A 17587-nucleotide genomic window follows, 5' to 3' on the forward strand; every position below is an offset into this window, starting at 1 on the left:
CTTGTTGAGGAAAACATACACCATCAACTCCCCTGCTGTAACCCAGCAGTGTAGTCTTGGAAATGATGTTCCCAAATCACATGCTCTTCGGAAATTCTTATTTACTCCTGGCTGCTACTGGTCCCATTTTGAGTCTTACCTGAGAAAGCAGGGAAATTCAATCCCAGGGCAAACAAAGGTCAAGGCTTGTTTGAAGCTGCCTGAGGCCTCTCTCCTGTAAGTCCTTATTTCAGTGTGTATGTAAATGACCTAATTCCTCGCCAGCAGCTTCAAGTTATTTACAAAAAAGTCACTGACTCAGACACTGGTTTTCTGGAATGCATCTTTGATACACTGACCAAGCTACTCTTGTTAAAGTCAAAAGAAGTCTGAATTTTCATCTTTCTCAGCAGGCTGTATTCTGCCTATGACAGGATACACTGCCTGTATTGACTCCATTTCTTCCCATATTGTTTGCTTCTCTTTGCAAAATAAGAACTTAATCCTTCTTTGTAGGAAAAAAACCAAATACTTACTAACAGTCACCAAAGCGAATTTACAGCAAACATTACCACCACTGCCATATCCACCCCCCAGTCTTCAGAATTCATTTAATGGAGGCCAGTCATTAGGATACCAGTTTTATGTTTGCAAATAAAGTGCATAATGATTGTCACTGAGAACTTCGCTGATTTTAGCATAGTTAGTGTCAATCCTCAGCAACATCAGTAAAATAGTAATTACAACATAAATTGTTAACATGAGTCAAAATCTGAAACAGCACACATTAAAAATAAGTTTTGTACAAACAGGAAAAAGAAAGAGAAAGGAAAGTGAAATGGAATCCCTAGTCCTTTGTGGAAATGAGCCCATTATACAGCTATCCCAACATGCAGCATCTGAAACGAAGAATCACGGTCTGTTTGCTTCCCTTCTATTCCTGAATTCAGTTTGTAGCTTTCTGGTGGTGTCTGACACATTTCACCTTGGACAGGGGAAGATGTATCTTGAGGGAGCTCTACAGAGACGGTGTCAGAGGAAGAATCTTGGCTTTCTGCTGACACAGCAATTTGTAGACAGCTGCCCTCCATTTCCTCATTGCAATCTGTGTCTTCATCAGCCTCTTCCAGCTGCTGAACAGATTTCAAATACTGCTGTATCAGTCCATTGTCCTGCTCATTACTAGAGCTCTCTTTACTTTGCCCACACTCCCCAGGGCCATCCTCTACATCTGAAGAACATGCTGAAACAGACTTGCCACATTGTTTGATGGTTTCCATTGAAAGGGAGCTCTCAGTTTCTTCAGCTAAACTCCTTTCAGAGCTACACAGGTCACCGGCACGAGTCTGATCAGCCGCAGAAGAATGAAAACCAGAATCTGGGAACTGCAATGAAGACTTTTCTGGAAGATCATCCTCACTAGCTGGAACTAACAAAGCAGAACTAACACCTGGTGGGGTTTCTTGCTCCACTGTGGATGACTGAATAGGTGGTTTGAATGAACATGAAGTACCGGCTGAAGGGATCGCAGCACCACCTAAATTTTGCATCACTGAAAGCTGCCATTGTTGAAGGGATTTAACCTGTAAAGTACAGAGAAAAATTCATTATGAAATGCAACTAAAAGTATTTTGATTTCTAGAGGATTGATTTCTTGCATTCAGCATCCAATCTCTAGTATAAAATCTAAGACCAAGTGACAAACAAAAGGCTTGCTACGTCTTTAGGGAAAGTTTGTTCTTCCCACTGAAATCACGGCTTTTAAACCTACATGCCAAACACTGACAGAGCACACAAGCTCCCACTTCAAGTACCTGAAGAAAATGAAATCTGTTCTTAAAACCAGAAAGGATTTATCTGTTTTTAAGAAAACAGCTTTATTTTTGGAAGACTAGCTTATTAAAAGATGTATTAATAACTTTCCTGCCTCAAAAACAAGTTGCTCACAAGCAACACAGCTTGACGTCAATTTGCCATGGGCATTTACCAGTCACATCATTCTTCACAGTTCTGCTTATGTTTATTTAGCTTTTCTTGCATTTTGTCTTCCTTCTCACCAGGCCACAATCTAGTCTTTAGTAATAAAACCAGGGTTCTTGCACTAATGCTTCTGAAGGTTATTTTCCTCCACAATGCCAGTACAGCAAACAACACAGCAGTAAGATTCTATTAAACCACCCAAATCATCATCGGAAAACCTGAACCATATTGACTATCTCTTCAAGATCTGCAGTATGAAATAATGCAAATTCATATATAAGCAGATTCAAATTCAAATTTCAAATTCACATGTAAGCAGAAAAACAAGAGGACTAAAATTACTTACCTGGTTCCAAAGAAATTTGACAGCTTCCTCCTGTACAAGCCTCTGCATTTTATCTTCCTCTCTTTCTTTTCTTAGTCTGCAAGAACACACATCCAAAATTTATGCAGCTTAAATAAGCAACATTTGGGTAACAAGAGCAACAAGCATAAAAATGCCTACTTATGTAACAGCACTCTTGAAAGATACAACGGAGCCTAACATTAAGAAATTACTGCAGTCTGGCTTGCCATAAATACCCAGCTGCTGACTTCAAGTTTCTTTTTCAGTCACATTTAAATTCGGCTTCCTTTTACTGCAGCACATTTGTTGGCTTAGCTATAATGTGTCTTTTTGTAAACGGAACCTGAGCTCTTATTTTTTCCTGTACAACTATCACCCCCCACACACACCAAATAGTACATCTTCATTTCAAATTATGCTGTCCCCATTGATACGTGGATGGAGTATGATGTGTAAGCACTGGGAGCTTGTGGAGGTTCACTGAGCACTCAACTTCATTCACAGAACTTATGTCACTTGTGATAATGAAGAAAAAGAGCCTGTCAGACTGACAGCTCCAGGCTGATCCAGAAAGATATTAAGTAAAATCCAGAATTTTTGTCTTTGTCTTACAAATTGAGAAACTTTGACCACGATCTCCTCCAAACATGGATTCACAGGATCAAAAATTAAAACAGAACCAACCACAGAATCGTATGTTAAAATTGTATCATTTTCAATTTAAAATTTAATTTAGAATTTCCTCTACCAACAAGGTAGAGGAAATTCTTCTTTTTACCAGCAACAGAAGAATGACTGTCAATATGGACACTTGATTTACAGACTCTGTAATTGTGAGGAGACAAGTAAAAAAAAAATCCCACTCAGCAATTTCTATTTTGAAATATGCAAGTCCTGCTTATAGAGGAATAGAAAAATGTGTTCTAACCCAATCCATTTATAGAAGGCACTTTGAGACTATGAACAGCTATGTGCAAAACTGTGCCTACTTTACAGGAAGTGATCCTGTAATGTAATCAGTTTTATGTGTCTGATGCTAGGTTTTACTGTGAGTAGTTATATCAAGGCCCATCTGTATCTGTTATGAAATACTCTGGAATGATGGTTATATTCATACAGACTTGAAAATACACACCATGACCTCAACTTACTTTTCTATTTCAGCAGTTAAGCAAATGATGTGCTCCTGCATTCTGTTTAGTCGAATTTCATTCCGCACTTCCTTGGCTCGAGGATGGTAGTTCCTCGTGTAAAATCCTCTCCAGGAAGCTTGAAGCTTGGTAGCTGCTTCAGTCATCCTTTGCAGTTCAGCTGCACCTTGATCAGCTGGTGCTGCACCTTGCACAGCCAATGAACCAGACCTTTCTTCTGTCATCTGGTCAGGACAAAGAGATTTTACTCCTGATTCAGCAGCTGATGAGGTGCTGGGGTGACTGTGCAGAACTTGGCTTTCAGAGGCCTTTAAAGAGTTGCCAGTCTTTGCAGCCAGGCCAGCTGTTCTGCGATCAGGAGCAGGCACCTGTGGCATCTCTTTGATATTCTCTTGTGTTTCCACACTTCCTGCTGCTCTGTTAGGGTGCTCTCCCATAACAGACAAAGCTTCTTGCTTGTTAGTTGTTTCTCTACTACTATTAACATCTCTCACACATTCAATCACTGTATCATCATCATCTTCTTGGCCCAAATTGATTCCATGTAGCTTCAGGTCTGAAGCAGGAGACACTGGAGACAATCCTGAAGCAACTGGCATAAAAGTAGACTCCGAGGATAAAAGGCTGCTGTTTAGTTTGTCTTCATCTGTCTGTACATCTTCAAGGTGTAGCTCCTTGGGAAAGCTTCTTTCACGAGGAAAAGTGTTCTTTACTGCACAGGAATGATCATTGTTTGCACTTGGTCCAACCCAAGAATTCCTCTGGATGACAGGTTCTAGACAAGCAGAAAGAGACATTCTAGTATTAGAGTATTTCAACAATAATAATAATAATAATAGCTCATCCAATTCATAGGGATTCACAATTTGGTTTTGACAGTTAGCAACTGGGTGGGTAAGATGATCCAGCATGCTAGTAATGATGAGCATGATTTCTGTATTAGGACAATACTTACCACAGTAACATCCAAACTTAGCAAATACCAGGTACAAACTGCACTTCCTTGGAGAATAAACTTGTATAAAACAGAAAAGTCAAAGTAGTAACTCTTTCGTTTGTTGGATTGGGTTTTTCACCTAACCAACCTACTAGCATTTAAGACACAAATAAGCACGGACTGGATTTTTTTAGAAACAAAGTATAACTTCAGCTGAGAAAATAGATGAACAGAATAAAATAATAACAGGGCCTTGTTCTTAAATTCCCTCCACAAAGTTAGCACAAAGTTATGTTCAAAAGAAAAATATTTATCTCCACAGGTAAGATCACGGGTGTAGATAAGCTACTTACCCTTTTCAAGAACCATCTGTGATGGCTGGGCCAGGCCACTGTGTTCATGAGCAACTGGCACTGTTTTGCTGGGAGCAGAAGATGTAGGTGGTTCCTCATTTTGGTTTTCATGCATCAACTGCCTCTGGTGGAGTCTAAGCACAGAGTGCAGCAACAGATTTTATGTTTCTTTTAAACCTTCTTTTGTACAGAAAACATCTAAAAGAAACTATGAACTATTCCAAAGGAAACAAGTGATCAAAACATTCTAAACAAGAGGCTAGTTATGCAGACTCCTATACCTACAAGACACTAACAGGACTACTCACAAAGCAGGGGACTGCAGTCTTTTTCTGCTCCCCTTCCTCCTGCCTCTCTTTCTTCACTACACGTATTAAAAAAGAAAAAAAAAAAGAAAGAAAAGAGAAAAAGCCCAACATGCAATTCTGACTACAGACTGAAAACCATGAGGCATTACTACACACAAGGAAGGCATGCAGATATTTTAAGTATCTAATGTGGAATACATTGTGTGTGTAGGTACAGACGAGTTTGAGGAATGATGGGAGTGTCTTTTACATTTGGAAGTGAGTGAATCAAGGAATAGGTGTTCCTGTTACTAAAGGCTCAAAATCCTAGTGCAAATCACCGAATATTGCCACAAACAAAATCATCCTTTAAAACCCAGAGAACACACAGTTGTTTCAGCCCAAGTAAATTAGAAGATCATGAGGCAGAGGTTGAACTGCCCTATAAATCATATATGCATGTGCATATACATGGGTGAGGGTTTGTGGGGATTCCTTTTTCTGATAGGGTTTTTTGGCTTGGTTGTTGAGGTTTTTTTTAATTTTTAAAGAGCTATATTTAGCAGACCACCTTCCTGAATTTTCCCCAGAAACATCATGTGAATGCCAGAGCACTTAGCTAGAGATTCCAAGGTCAAGATGCTTTGACTGCACCTTCTCCTCAGAAACAACTACAACGCTGCTACAATTTTCTCCTGGAGGCCAATTTACACTTGCTAAGCGTACAGTAACTCCTTCCAGATGCTCCCAAGTTTCTGGCCCTTTTGAGGAGATAGCCTTCTTCTAACCACAACACTTCTGTTGCTCAACTTTTTAACCACACTACGCCACTTAGGTAGCTTGCTCCTGGGAGCTGAATTTTCTGCTTTATCTTTCCACAAAAAAAAGTTTGTCAATAGGTCCTGGGGAATAGAACAACCTGTATTGCTCCATTTTCTGGCTTCTAAACAAAATTAGTTCACCTTTACATGGATGAAAAATGCACCATGATAACTCTACTTATCTATTTGCACAGATCTTAGCAAAACAGCCACTGCTGGCAGAACCAGCAGCCTCTCCAGAGGCCTTTGCTGACAGACCTCAGATGCCAGATACAGACAGACAAATGCATCACTGGGAACAGTGTCCCTCAAAAGACAACCTTAACTTTAAAACGAAGAAAGAACCTGCCAACAATAAAAAAGTGGCTAATACACCAGTCCTCATTTACAATTAGAATGAAAGTTAAGCAAAGCTCCTTTTTGAAGTTTTCATCATTTTTTCTGTGGCAATAGAAACCCCAGTAAATAGTTTGTTTATTTTAATCACAATTCTAACACAAACTACCTTCAGAGTCCTACAAAGCACAGACTGAAAAATATAAAGAATTTTCCCCTAGATGGCCTAGAAAGCAGGAAAACACTCCTGCTGCTGCTGCCTTGCCTCTCATTCCCATCTTGGACGCATACTATACATTACACTTTGCATCTCCTGCCCCCACTGTTGCTTTGAAATACTTAAAATGAAATCTTACTATATCTAACACATAAGATACATAATTATGTTCTCAATTACATTGTCTAACAAAGAAAGTAAGTTCTCACCTTTGCTTACTCAGTATTTTTTCCAGTTTGGCATCCTCTTCAGTCTGGAGCCCATATGCAGATATGAGAGGACAAACAGTAGCCAAGTACTGAACTAGCTGAACATGCTGCCCAGGTCGATATGACCTTCCTTTCCCTTGACTGTAGAGCCATTCTGCTTTCAAACTGTTAGGAAGGGGGAAAATGGTCACCTTTAATGAATGGCATAAAACCAGTAACTCTGTGTTTTTAGTGGGTACCCAAGAGCTAATCTACAAATCTAAGTAAAACTTGGAACATGTTCAGTGCCCAGGGAATGCCATTACCAGAACAATGAATAAAGTATTCATTCATTTAAGCATCGATGAAACAAACAAAAACCCCCCTATTTGTCCCAAACTGTGGGGTCTTTGCTTTGTGTGTAATCTTTGAGCACTGAAAACACATTTGTGTCAATGAACTTATCACCAAAGCTTTCACAGAAACAGAGAAGTTCACAAAAACATGCAAAATAGACACAGAGAGCAAATCTTGCCAAAGTATTCAACAAGTCTGGTTTTTAAATTAAATTAATTTCTGCCTGAAAATATTTAATATAACACACTGACATGTAATAATACTGTTAATACAGAACACCCCATTATTAATGAAAAAAAATGTATGGATTTCTAAGAGGCAAGTTTTCAGGAAAGTCACAACATGCTATGGTGAAACAGAAATAGAATTGGTTTACCTTTGACCAAGAAAAGGGCACACTTTTATTTTAGTAACAGGGAAAAAAGGACATTAATACCCTAGAATACATTCATGTCCTGGACTAGAATGCGTTTATACTGGATAATACTTATGCTTAGACTCTTCTGATGTCAAGAACTTTGTCATGCAGATATCATAGTGATATAATGACCACAAGGATACAGTAACAAATGATTTGACCAAAATAATATTTAACTAATTAATAACAAAAAAAAAGCCAAATGTAGAAATGCACACGTAAGTCATGCTTTTTATATAAGGGCACATTTGAGCTTCCCCCAAAACAACAGCTTTAACACCTGCTGATTGTCACATTCTGCAAAGTCAAAGAGGCTGTAAAGGGTAACAGACCACTGATGAATTGGTACCACAGTTTTGCTTTGTAGAAGTACTTCTGTGAGTTGAGCAACAAAACAAAAGCCTAATTTCATACTTTTATTTAAACAAGCTGGTGATCCTACATAATTCCAGTGCAACAGATGAAAAATTTAGCTAAAGCAATTTTAGCTTAGCCAAATTTCATTTGATAATTTTAGAGATTTAATAATACTATTATGTCACCTTTCCTTCTGAGAAATCACATATCCATCAAGGACTTTAAGGTTCAGACACCAGCTGACAATATAAGGCCTGTAGTCAAAGCCAGGGACAGAAGGTGTGGCCATCACACAAGGATTGTTCATAACTGACAGCTGTTCCAATTGGCGAAGAGGGGCCAGGAAAGAAACCTTGAGAAAACAAGATGCATTTGTTAACTGAACAGAACACAACACATTTCTCCTAGATGCAGCTGGACAACTCATGCAAAATAACAGAATGACAAATAAATCAAAAATCACATTCAATTTTTGAACACAAAGGACTACGAAGAACCTTCTATCAACTACTGCCATCTCCCATTAATTCTTCAGTAAGTGCTATTAGTCCTTGGAAAATATTACCTTGTCTTAAAATTGTGGGAATGGGGCTTTATGTATAGAAAGGTACAGTACTTCTATGACTCCAGTTGACTAAAACAGGTGTCGGATTTTGAAAACGAATAAACAAACAAAGAGCAAGCCAGAAAGCTGGAGAAACACCGTCCTATTTTGAAGAGAAATTATTGCCAAAAAATTTTCCTCCGACTTAAAATCCCAACCAAGAGTTTTGGCTGCTACTTACAATAAACAAACAAAACAATAAAGACAAAAGTCACAGGCAGATTATTCGCTTCTCTTACACAGTGTTTGAAAAATAGGTCAGCGGCAACAAGTGCAATTCAAACCTATGTTCTAAACACAGCAGCTGCAGAAGCAGTTAATCAGCTCAGCTTTCAACTTTCAGACAACCACCAAAGATATGAATTTAGGCCTGAAAGTAACATCCTTGAATAATATAAAAACATAACAGAAAAAAGACAAAGTTTCTTTCCAGACTAAATTTTAAAAGATATCACCTAGCTTGTGCAGCTAATGCAGACATGGTTATTACACACAAACAATTAAACTATTAAAAGTAGGGTTGTTTCAAAGAAGAGAGCCCATTTTCAGTTAGAACCTCAAAACATTGTTCAACTTCCTTCTTTCCATCTACCAAAGCACAAGGTGATCTATCTTCTACATCTTACCTCATTTAAATCTCTGATTTCATTCTCTGCCAAAGAAATAACAGTCAAACTCTGAGGTAGGCAAACTGGGGCAGTGCGAAGTGAAGTTATAATATTTCCATGTAGCAACAGGGTCTAAAAAATACAGTGATTAAATGAATGTTTGCTCAAAACCCTCAGATTTCTTTTTCAGGCATGATCTTACAAAAATACATGCAAAAGAACTATAATTAAGGCTTTCTGGTCACAGTTACCAAAAAATGCGCTTGGAAATGTTTTTCTCTACAGTGTGCATGCCAGAATAGTTACCAGTACGTTTTGTCTTGATTCATGATAGGAGATAAGAGAACAAAGAGCTATGAAGAAGATATCACCATCATATCTTTATCAAAATCATTGAAGTGGTTACATAAAAACCATTGCCTCAGTTCCTGCAACTTGAAAACAAGGAAGAGAATTCTTACACGCTTCCCTCTAGAAATTACAGTTAATTAATTAAGATGCTCTAAGAGCTAGTGTTTGAATAGTGAATGTCTAAAGGAAGAACTTCTCAAAGCAAATTTCCTTATGTAAAGAATGCAATAAAAACAGAGATAGAATAACATCTACCTTCAGCGAGGTAAGCTTGGAGAGATCGCTTAATTGAGCTATGTTGTTGTCTGACAGATCAAGATGCTGAAGAGACAGACAGGAATTGATTTGTTCAATGGCCTACAAAAACAAAGAAGTCAGTTACCCACAGTAACTCTTTTTTAGCCACTAAATAAAACCAGGTATCAATAACTATAAATTATTTTGAAAGCTAAAAAAACCATCAGCTAAGTAAGCCAAAATAAAAACCATGTTTTAATACAGTCATATTTTAAAGATAATAATTCTTTTTCCTGTTTTGGAGATTATTTCCTTATTCTCATTTCATTTTGAAACCTTTTATTTTCCCGAGACAACTCTACTCCAAAAGCTGCCCTCTTCTATTTCATAAGCCAGTAGAGAAAACATTAACATCGTTGTTCCAATCAAAACATATTCAGATCTCTTTGCAGCATTTTCCAAATTTCTATAACACAAGATTCTGGTAAATGCAACAGACTAAACACTTTACCTTAAGGTTATTTCCTGCCAAATTCAGCCATTCCAGGTGCACCAAATCCTTCAGCCCTTCCACATACCCAATACTATTATGAGGCAAGTTGAGTACTCGGAGCTTGGTCAGTTTTGCTACCCCCATCATTCGCACCAGACGATTGTTGGCTACAGAGAGCTGCAGATGGACACACGAAAGAAACACTTTTAACTACACAGACAGAATAAGCTTCTACTTTTAGTAGTTAAAAATCTACTCAGCAGATACTTGTTCAACCTATGTATTTCATTTTCAAGTAAATAACACAGACAAAAAGCCTGCAAGAACCAGGAAATAAATTACTGATCAAAGAACATAAGTCTTCACAACTCACTCCACAAACTTAAGAGGAAATTCTCCTAGCAATAGCTAAATAAAGGAAAAAGAACGATGAATTGTGTCATGTGAACACAAGGTTTTCATACCAGAATTGCCAATTCATGGTGCAAATTGTTGCCCCACTCCTGGTGTAAAATTGCACTTACTGTCAATATGGCAGAGGACAAAATATATTTCACAGAATTCTCAAACAGGTCCTGTACTAACAGGACTGTAAACCACAAACTTTTTAAAGGGTAAATCCTGATTAGACATACACTTCAGTAACATGATCACCAAGCTGGCAGTGTGATGAAGGTTTGTTGTAGCAACAAACCCCACCTCTGCCAACTCAGTGTAGCTTGCCTGTAGAAGTTATCAGGCAGCTTCAAGTCTACCCAGAGGCAGTTTCAGTGATAATACAACATTATTTCTAAGGTTACAAAGCTCAAGCACTCAAAAGCTAAGAATTATCAAAATTTGAGTCATCAGTGACTTTTCTAAATGTTCTTATGATGCCCCTCCCCCATCAGGATTTATTTAGCTCATTTTTAGTTACCCAGGTAATTCACAAAACAGCCTCCTCCACTATCAATTGTAGACCTCCACTGAAAACAAAGCTTTCTACTTTAGTTAGCCACCATTTATTTTCCTCTGAAGACAGTAACTGCTAGCTTACTTCAATTGCATAATACAGCCTTAAGGCAGAAGATGCTAACATCATAGCACCATTATCTGATAACAATTTCAAATCAAGGAACACTGACCTGCATCAGATTCCTGCATTTCTCCAAGTGTTCCAATTTAATTATCTGGTTTTTGTCCAGAATCAGAGTCTGGGTATCAGCATCACAGGGCAAGGTTGGACCCAGTTTTTGCAATCCTTGACCTGAGCAGTTGACTACCAAGCCTTAGAATAAAAAGGAGAAAAAACAAAAAAAAACACCACAAGGTTTATATACAAGAACATGTACTGAAAAAGCAATGCAAGACAAACAGATTTGTTTTATAATGAATGCAGATAATTTGAAAAAATGGATTAACTTTCTTTTTTATGTAAAATTGAAGCAAATTACTTCAGCTAAAACACCTCAAGAGTAACTGATCCAATTAATGGAAGATATACATACCAGACACTGTCCCAGTTAAGAACTCTAGCAGAATTCTGGGAAAGTCACAACAGAGCCTCTGAAGTGAGATGCAGCAAAATTCTGGCAGCTAAATTTAAAGGTGTGACCCTCAAAACTCCAAATTTCAAAAGAGCCTAAATTTTAAAATTCTTCAGAGATTTTAAATTTTGAGCAGCTTGACAACTACCTATGTGTAAGCATTCTAACTAAATACTACAGTACTGGGGGCATTGGGTGGAACAAACTGTGAACAGGCTAGCATACCATTTACTTAATGCAACACACAATTAAAATGTCCCAAGCCAAGAGGGCTATTATATGAAGTTAAAAGGCAAACATTTGCCATCTACAGGGAGCCTGAATCACTGGGTACCCAAAGTGATAACTGATAATAATAATTTTCATACATTAAGCCTCTGCTGTGTATTTGATGTATTACTGTAGTGCTCGTTCTTCTCTTACTATCTGTTCAGTAAATAATACTTCCTTTTTCAGCAACATTTCCAAAACAGTGTTCTCACCTCACATGCTGTACATATTAACTCTTACAGCTTACAGGTTTTTGAGGTTTAGTTATGCTATAGATGTAGACAAACATTTTCTGTGTACCATTTTGTCAACTAGAGACCATGGATTTCTAAGAAAGATGTCTGACTACATTTATTATATTTCCACTGTTTTCAAATCCATGGCTGCCACAAGAGCTTTGTAGAGCAGCAAGGCAGAGCCAGCAACCATCACACTCCTGTCTTTGCACATTCAGGGAGAAAGTACTGCTTGTTTCTCACTCAAGTAGTCACTTCTGCAACCACTTGGTCACTTTGATTAAGAGAGAAACTTTGCATCTGCTCATTTATCCAAGAGTTTGTTACAGAAATTCACAACTGGCCCCTCTGGACTAGGGGAGAGGCAAAGACCCACAGTACTGAACTGCAAGAGTAATCCTTTTATTCATGCGCGTGAGGTGTCCCCTTCAAACTGGAGGACTTGGAATGTGGCTTTACACATGGTTCTCAGAGATTTCCAGCATTCAAGTATAACTGCTACTTAATACACACAACCATTTGCAAAGAACCTGTATTTCTATGGCGACATCATCCACCTGCTTCTCTATTGATCCAGACATCCCTGCAGTCAGGCTTGCTACAATCACTTCTCCATGATGCCAGACAAAGGAAGGTTTTCACAGAGGTGTTAAACGAGCCTGAATGCTGGCATTATTTCCCTTGTCTGGGGATATCCTTTATAAGCACCTTCAAGACTCAGAGAAGCATAGGTCCCTCTTTCAAAATGGTCTGTCCTTCTCTGCCTTGTAACAAGCTGGAGTCCTTTAGTTCGCTTGCTTAAGCATGACAGTTCCGTATACGGTATGAATCATATGTACCTGTGTAACTCTAAGGAATTAATACGATTCCATTCTATAAAGACTCATTGATATAATACCTGGGGAACGAGATTTTCGTAATAGGCTTTCAGGAGCCATGAAAACATTTCAAAATTGCCTATTTCTCGTTTGGCAGAAAGCAAGGAACTACACCCTCAGAAGTGGCGCTGTCTCCAAGACCTCTCAGTCCCCCCCCCCAAGGGAAACCGGGCCCTATTTCATTCAGATCCCGGCCTATAAAGGTTCTACAAGGCTGCGCGATCCTCAGCACGATGGACAGCCGCTCCGTCCTGCCCCGAGCCAGAGGCGCTCCTCAGGGCGGGAAGCGGTGCCCGCTCGCCCCGCGCTGCCCCGGCTGCTTCCAGCCCCCGGGGGCCCTCAGGGGCCGCCTGAGAGCGGGGGCAGCGCAGCGGCTGACCCGGCCCCTCACCCCGAGAGGAGGGGGCACCGCCGTCTCCACAGCGCCGAGCCCCCCGCGCCTCTCCGAGCGCCACAGCACCTTTCGGGACTCGCAGGCCCCCAACAAAGCGGCCCCGCCGGCCCCCGGCACCTGTCCGGGGCTGCCCTTACCCGCTCCGGCCGCCTCATCCCCCGCCCTGGCCGCAGCGCCGGCGGCCGCCATGCCCCGCGCTTGACAACACCGGAGACAACCGAGCACCAGGCGCCGATGGGCCAGACCGCCCCGCCACAGGAGACCGCGCCTTTTGTCCTGGGTAGAGCGGCGGGTGCCACGTCCGGGGCTACGCCGGGGGAGCCCGGCCGGGTGAACGCTCCGCGAAGCCCCCGCGGTGCAGCCGGGGCGGGGCGGTGCTGCCCGGCCCTGCCCTTCCCGCTCCGCTCCCGTCGGGCCCCGCGCGCCGCTCCCGACACCGCCTCCCGGCGTCCCCTCCGCCTCTCCGGCCCCTCGCAGCCGCCGCCATCATGAAGTGAGCGCCCCATCCGCCGCTATCCGGGCCCATCCGCCGCGGGGAGGCCGCCGCGGGGCCCCGGCCGCCTCCCCCGGCCACCCGCGCCCTCCCCTAACTCTTCTCTCCCGCGCAGGGTCGAGCTGTGCAGCTTCAGCGGGTACAAGATCTACCCGGGCCATGGCCGCCGCTACGCCCGCACTGACGGGAAGGTAAGAACGGGGCGAGCCCCGGGGTCGACGGCGGGAGCGGGCCCTGCGGACGGGCGGGGAGCGGAGGCCGCGCCTTTGGGGCTGTCCGGAGACGCCGGTGGTCAGTACAAGTCGCTCGTATTGAGCAGTGTGAGAACAGCATCGGTGTCCAGGTGCCGTAACTGCCGTCAGAGCTGCTCCGCAGGAGATCCGTGCCGTGCTGTAATTCGGGATTGGGTTTTAGGATGAGGTTTGCAAAAGGGGTCTTAAAATAAAACAGCAGGTGTAAAGTACCAAAGTTTTGTAGAAAATGCTGCTTAGACATCCTGCATCTAATGCTGAGATTTGCTAGAGCCAACATCTAGTCTTCCAAATTAATTGAGTAGAAATCTTTGGGGTAAAATAGGGTGGAGAGTCCTTTCAAGCTATCGTGTCATATGCAGACAGGACTGTCACTGCCTGCAAAAAGAGGGCTTGGCTTTTGAGTATCTCAGTACAGCTGTCTTGGTCTACAGAATCTCCTGCAAAATGACCAGGAGATAGACTGGTTGAATCCTTGTGACCACTCCTGGGAATTAGGTTGTACTTTAAATTGAATTACATAGCTAATAACAAGCCAGCCTGCTCATTCTGCCTGTTGTTTTAGACAAGCAGGTTAGTGTCACTAGGCAAGAGGGAGCTGGGTGGAGCATTGATCTCCCTGTGTTCCCTAGGCCAAGTTTTGAGTCACTCCACATACAGGAAGTACATTGTTGCTTGAGGACAGACACTTGGAAGGAATGATGCTGGACACAGCTATTGATGCTGTGCCTGAAATACACAGCAGCTCTGGATGCAAGTGGTAATTCGAACTTTTTTTTTCAGAAAAATGAAGCTGCTTCAGAATGCCTTGTAAGACATCAGTTTGACCAATGTAACAAAATTCAAAACTTTAAATTTCTTGAATTATCTTCTAAAATTTTTAATAGTCAGGGCTGTGTTTAAGAACTCCAAAAGCATCAATGTTGAAAAACACTGACTCAAAGAATACTTAATGCAAACTGTGATAATGTCTTCCATGGCAACAAAGCTTACACAAAACACTTTGCCTTCCCAGGTTTTTCAGTTCTTGAATGCAAAATGTGAGTCTGCATTCCTTTCCAAGAGAAACCCCCGTCAGATCAACTGGACTGTTCTGTACAGGCGTAAGCACAAGAAAGGACAGTCAGTAAGTACATACCAGCTAATGGCACTGTAAGTTGGTGACCAAAAGATGTGGTCACTGGTCTGTTAGAGGTCACTTGAGCTTGCCAGTGTTCAGCAGAAGCATGACCCAGGTCACCAGGTTGAAGACTGGTCAATAATGGTGAAAATGTGAGCGTAATTACGTGAGTTTATACACCACTTCAACAAAACCATTGCATTGGTGTAGTAGCACTTCATTAAAGGACCACTCAGAGCCACAGTGGATTCAGTAGATCTTAATAATTGTAGGAATGGCATATGTTTTTAAAAGTTAGTTTTGGGGAAGGTGGGTAATGCTGTTTAATAAGCAGATTTCCTAAAAGTTTGGTCTTGTAAACTTCCTGAATAGTGACAACATAGGGAGCTGATTCCAGGGTTAGGGGAGCAGTGATGACACTCTTAATATAGTCTCCTTGAAAACGTTAGGCTGTATCTTAGCAGGTCTTTTCCTATGTAGCTTCACTGCATGAAAAGAATAAATCATGAAGGCACATAGCATGAGGTATCTCCAGTGCTCTTGTTCAAATGTGTGCAGCAGAAGAGCTTTGAGAAGGCTTACATCAGTGCAGTAAGTCAGCGTTCTTGCCAGTTTGGTTGAAGAAAGAAAGTTAATGCATGATGGCTTACACTGCTCCCCAGCACCTGATCCCACTTGAATAGGTGTGGAGTGTCGTCCTTTTAGAAGACACCATCAAAGGTTTCTCCTTCCCTTTTTTTCTTGTGGGAGTTACAGATGGCTGAACTTTTGACATTATTTTGAAATAATTTTTTTCATACTTGCTGTAGAAGCCTGGAAGATAGAGGGGCTAATGTGTGTGTCTCCAACACTGATAACTGGATAGCTGGGGAGCCAACCAAGGACTGTTGGTAATAACACACTATGGAAAGTACAGGATGTGGCTGGAGAAGGGGCCATATGGAGGTAGGGCAGCACTTCTGTGTACTCAACAGAAGGATTCTCTGAAGTGAGGAGTGAAATTCTACTTTGGTGTACAGTTTAAATAGCTTTAATCTCAATAGCAGCTTGTTTCTGTAACTGTCGTGTATTTAATGTCTTGTGATGCTAATTGTCTGCGTTCGTCTCCTGCCCTCTTAGGAAGAGGTGCAAAAGAAGCGCACGCGCCGTGCAGTGAAGTTTCAGAGAGCCATCACTGGTGCCTCTCTAGCTGAGATTATGGCCAAGCGAAACCAGAAGCCCGAAGTACGAAAGGCGCAGAGGGAACAAGCTATTAGGTGAGAAGTTAGAGATCACTGGAGCTATCCCAAGCTTTTCAATGATTACAGTACTTTTCATACAAAAGCTTAAGCTCTAGGTGAGCTCCGTGTTCTATAAGATTTTTGTAGGGTTTTTTGTTTGCTTTTAATCTATGTATTTGTATGTAATACTGAATAATCTCGGCAAGAGATAGTAGCAGCAGAGAGGGGTCTCTTCGTGCACTCTTCCATTGTATTCTTGTGATACACAGTTCTGCTGTCTCTGTAGAAATCTCCCCAGGGGATAGTGAATGTGGAGGAGAAATCTGCAGTAATACATGCCATTCCTGATCTTGGGATGCTCTTACAGCGCTGAGACAAGGAAAGTGAATGGCAGACATGGATAACTTCCTCTTTTTTTCTGTGAATTAACAGGGCTGCAAAGGAAGCCAAGAAGGCTAAGCAGGCAACCAAGAAAACAGCTGTTTCTGCTGCAAAGGTGAGATGCAATAGGAAAATAGAAACTATGAAATGGAATACACCATGCTGTAACACAACACACAACATTCTGCTGTGGCACTTTATTGGAAATTCCCATTTCTGTTTTGAGGAAGCAGTTTTGTAACTTTTTGATGTGAAAGTTCCTCAGCTAGACTTTTGTACTGAAGTTAAACATACCCAAACAGCTGCATAGAATGAATCTTTTTTACAGAATAAGTAAATATTACAGTTAAACAACTTTTTGACATAATATCAGATATAATTGATAAAAATGAACGTGACATATTCACTATCTAGGAACTTGGTAACAATATATGGATGAACGTTACCATGTTTCATTATCACTTATGAATTAGTGCCATATGCTGGCTTAGTGTTATGTGTGTAAACATCTGTTAACATGATCCCAATGTTACAGGTTTTAATTCTAGTCTGATCTGATCTGATTTCCATCAAGAGTGTATATAGGGATACATTTAGGACTGCAAATAAACAGCTTTTTGCTCATACTTCATTATTTCTCTACAGGCCCCTACAAAGGCAGCACCTAAGCAGAAGATTGTGAAACCAGTCAAGGTTTCTGCTCCCCGTGTTGGTGGAAAGCGCTAACTTGCCAAACTATTGGTCATGCTGAATAAACATCTGATGGAATTCCATTACTTGTGCCATGGTCTGCTCAGC

At 41.1% G+C, this 17587-nt stretch overlaps 2 protein-coding genes across 2 annotated transcripts; one reads left to right on the forward strand and one right to left on the reverse strand.

Moving 5' to 3' along the window:
- Positions 1-607: 607 nt before the first annotated feature.
- LOC121673323 (centrosomal protein of 97 kDa-like) lies at positions 608-13677 on the reverse strand. The gene is made up of 11 exons (XM_042046542.1): positions 13462-13677; positions 11145-11287; positions 10039-10197; positions 9546-9647; positions 8958-9071; positions 7913-8079; positions 6617-6781; positions 4747-4880; positions 3457-4231; positions 2306-2381; positions 608-1562 (listed from the first exon to the last, which is right to left on the reverse strand). Exons 1-11 carry the CDS (start codon positions 13511-13513, stop codon positions 852-854), a joined length of 2598 nt encoding a protein of 865 aa, XP_041902476.1. The 5' UTR covers positions 13514-13677; the 3' UTR covers positions 608-851.
- Positions 13678-13692: 15 nt separating this feature from the next.
- On the forward strand, positions 13693-17562 carry LOC121673325 (60S ribosomal protein L24). The gene is made up of 6 exons (XM_042046545.1): positions 13693-13817; positions 13933-14008; positions 15084-15194; positions 16308-16444; positions 16841-16904; positions 17435-17562. The coding sequence occupies exons 1-6, from the start codon at positions 13813-13815 to the stop codon at positions 17513-17515; spliced, it is 474 nt and encodes a 157-aa protein (XP_041902479.1). The 5' UTR covers positions 13693-13812; the 3' UTR covers positions 17516-17562.
- Positions 17563-17587: the final 25 nt, after the last annotated feature.

This window comes from Corvus kubaryi, unplaced genomic scaffold (assembly GCF_017639235.1).
Source record: "Corvus kubaryi isolate FWS band 111438036 unplaced genomic scaffold, C.kubaryi_AGA036_p1.0 65356, whole genome shotgun sequence".
Lineage (NCBI taxonomy): Eukaryota > Metazoa > Chordata > Aves > Passeriformes > Corvidae > Corvus > Corvus kubaryi.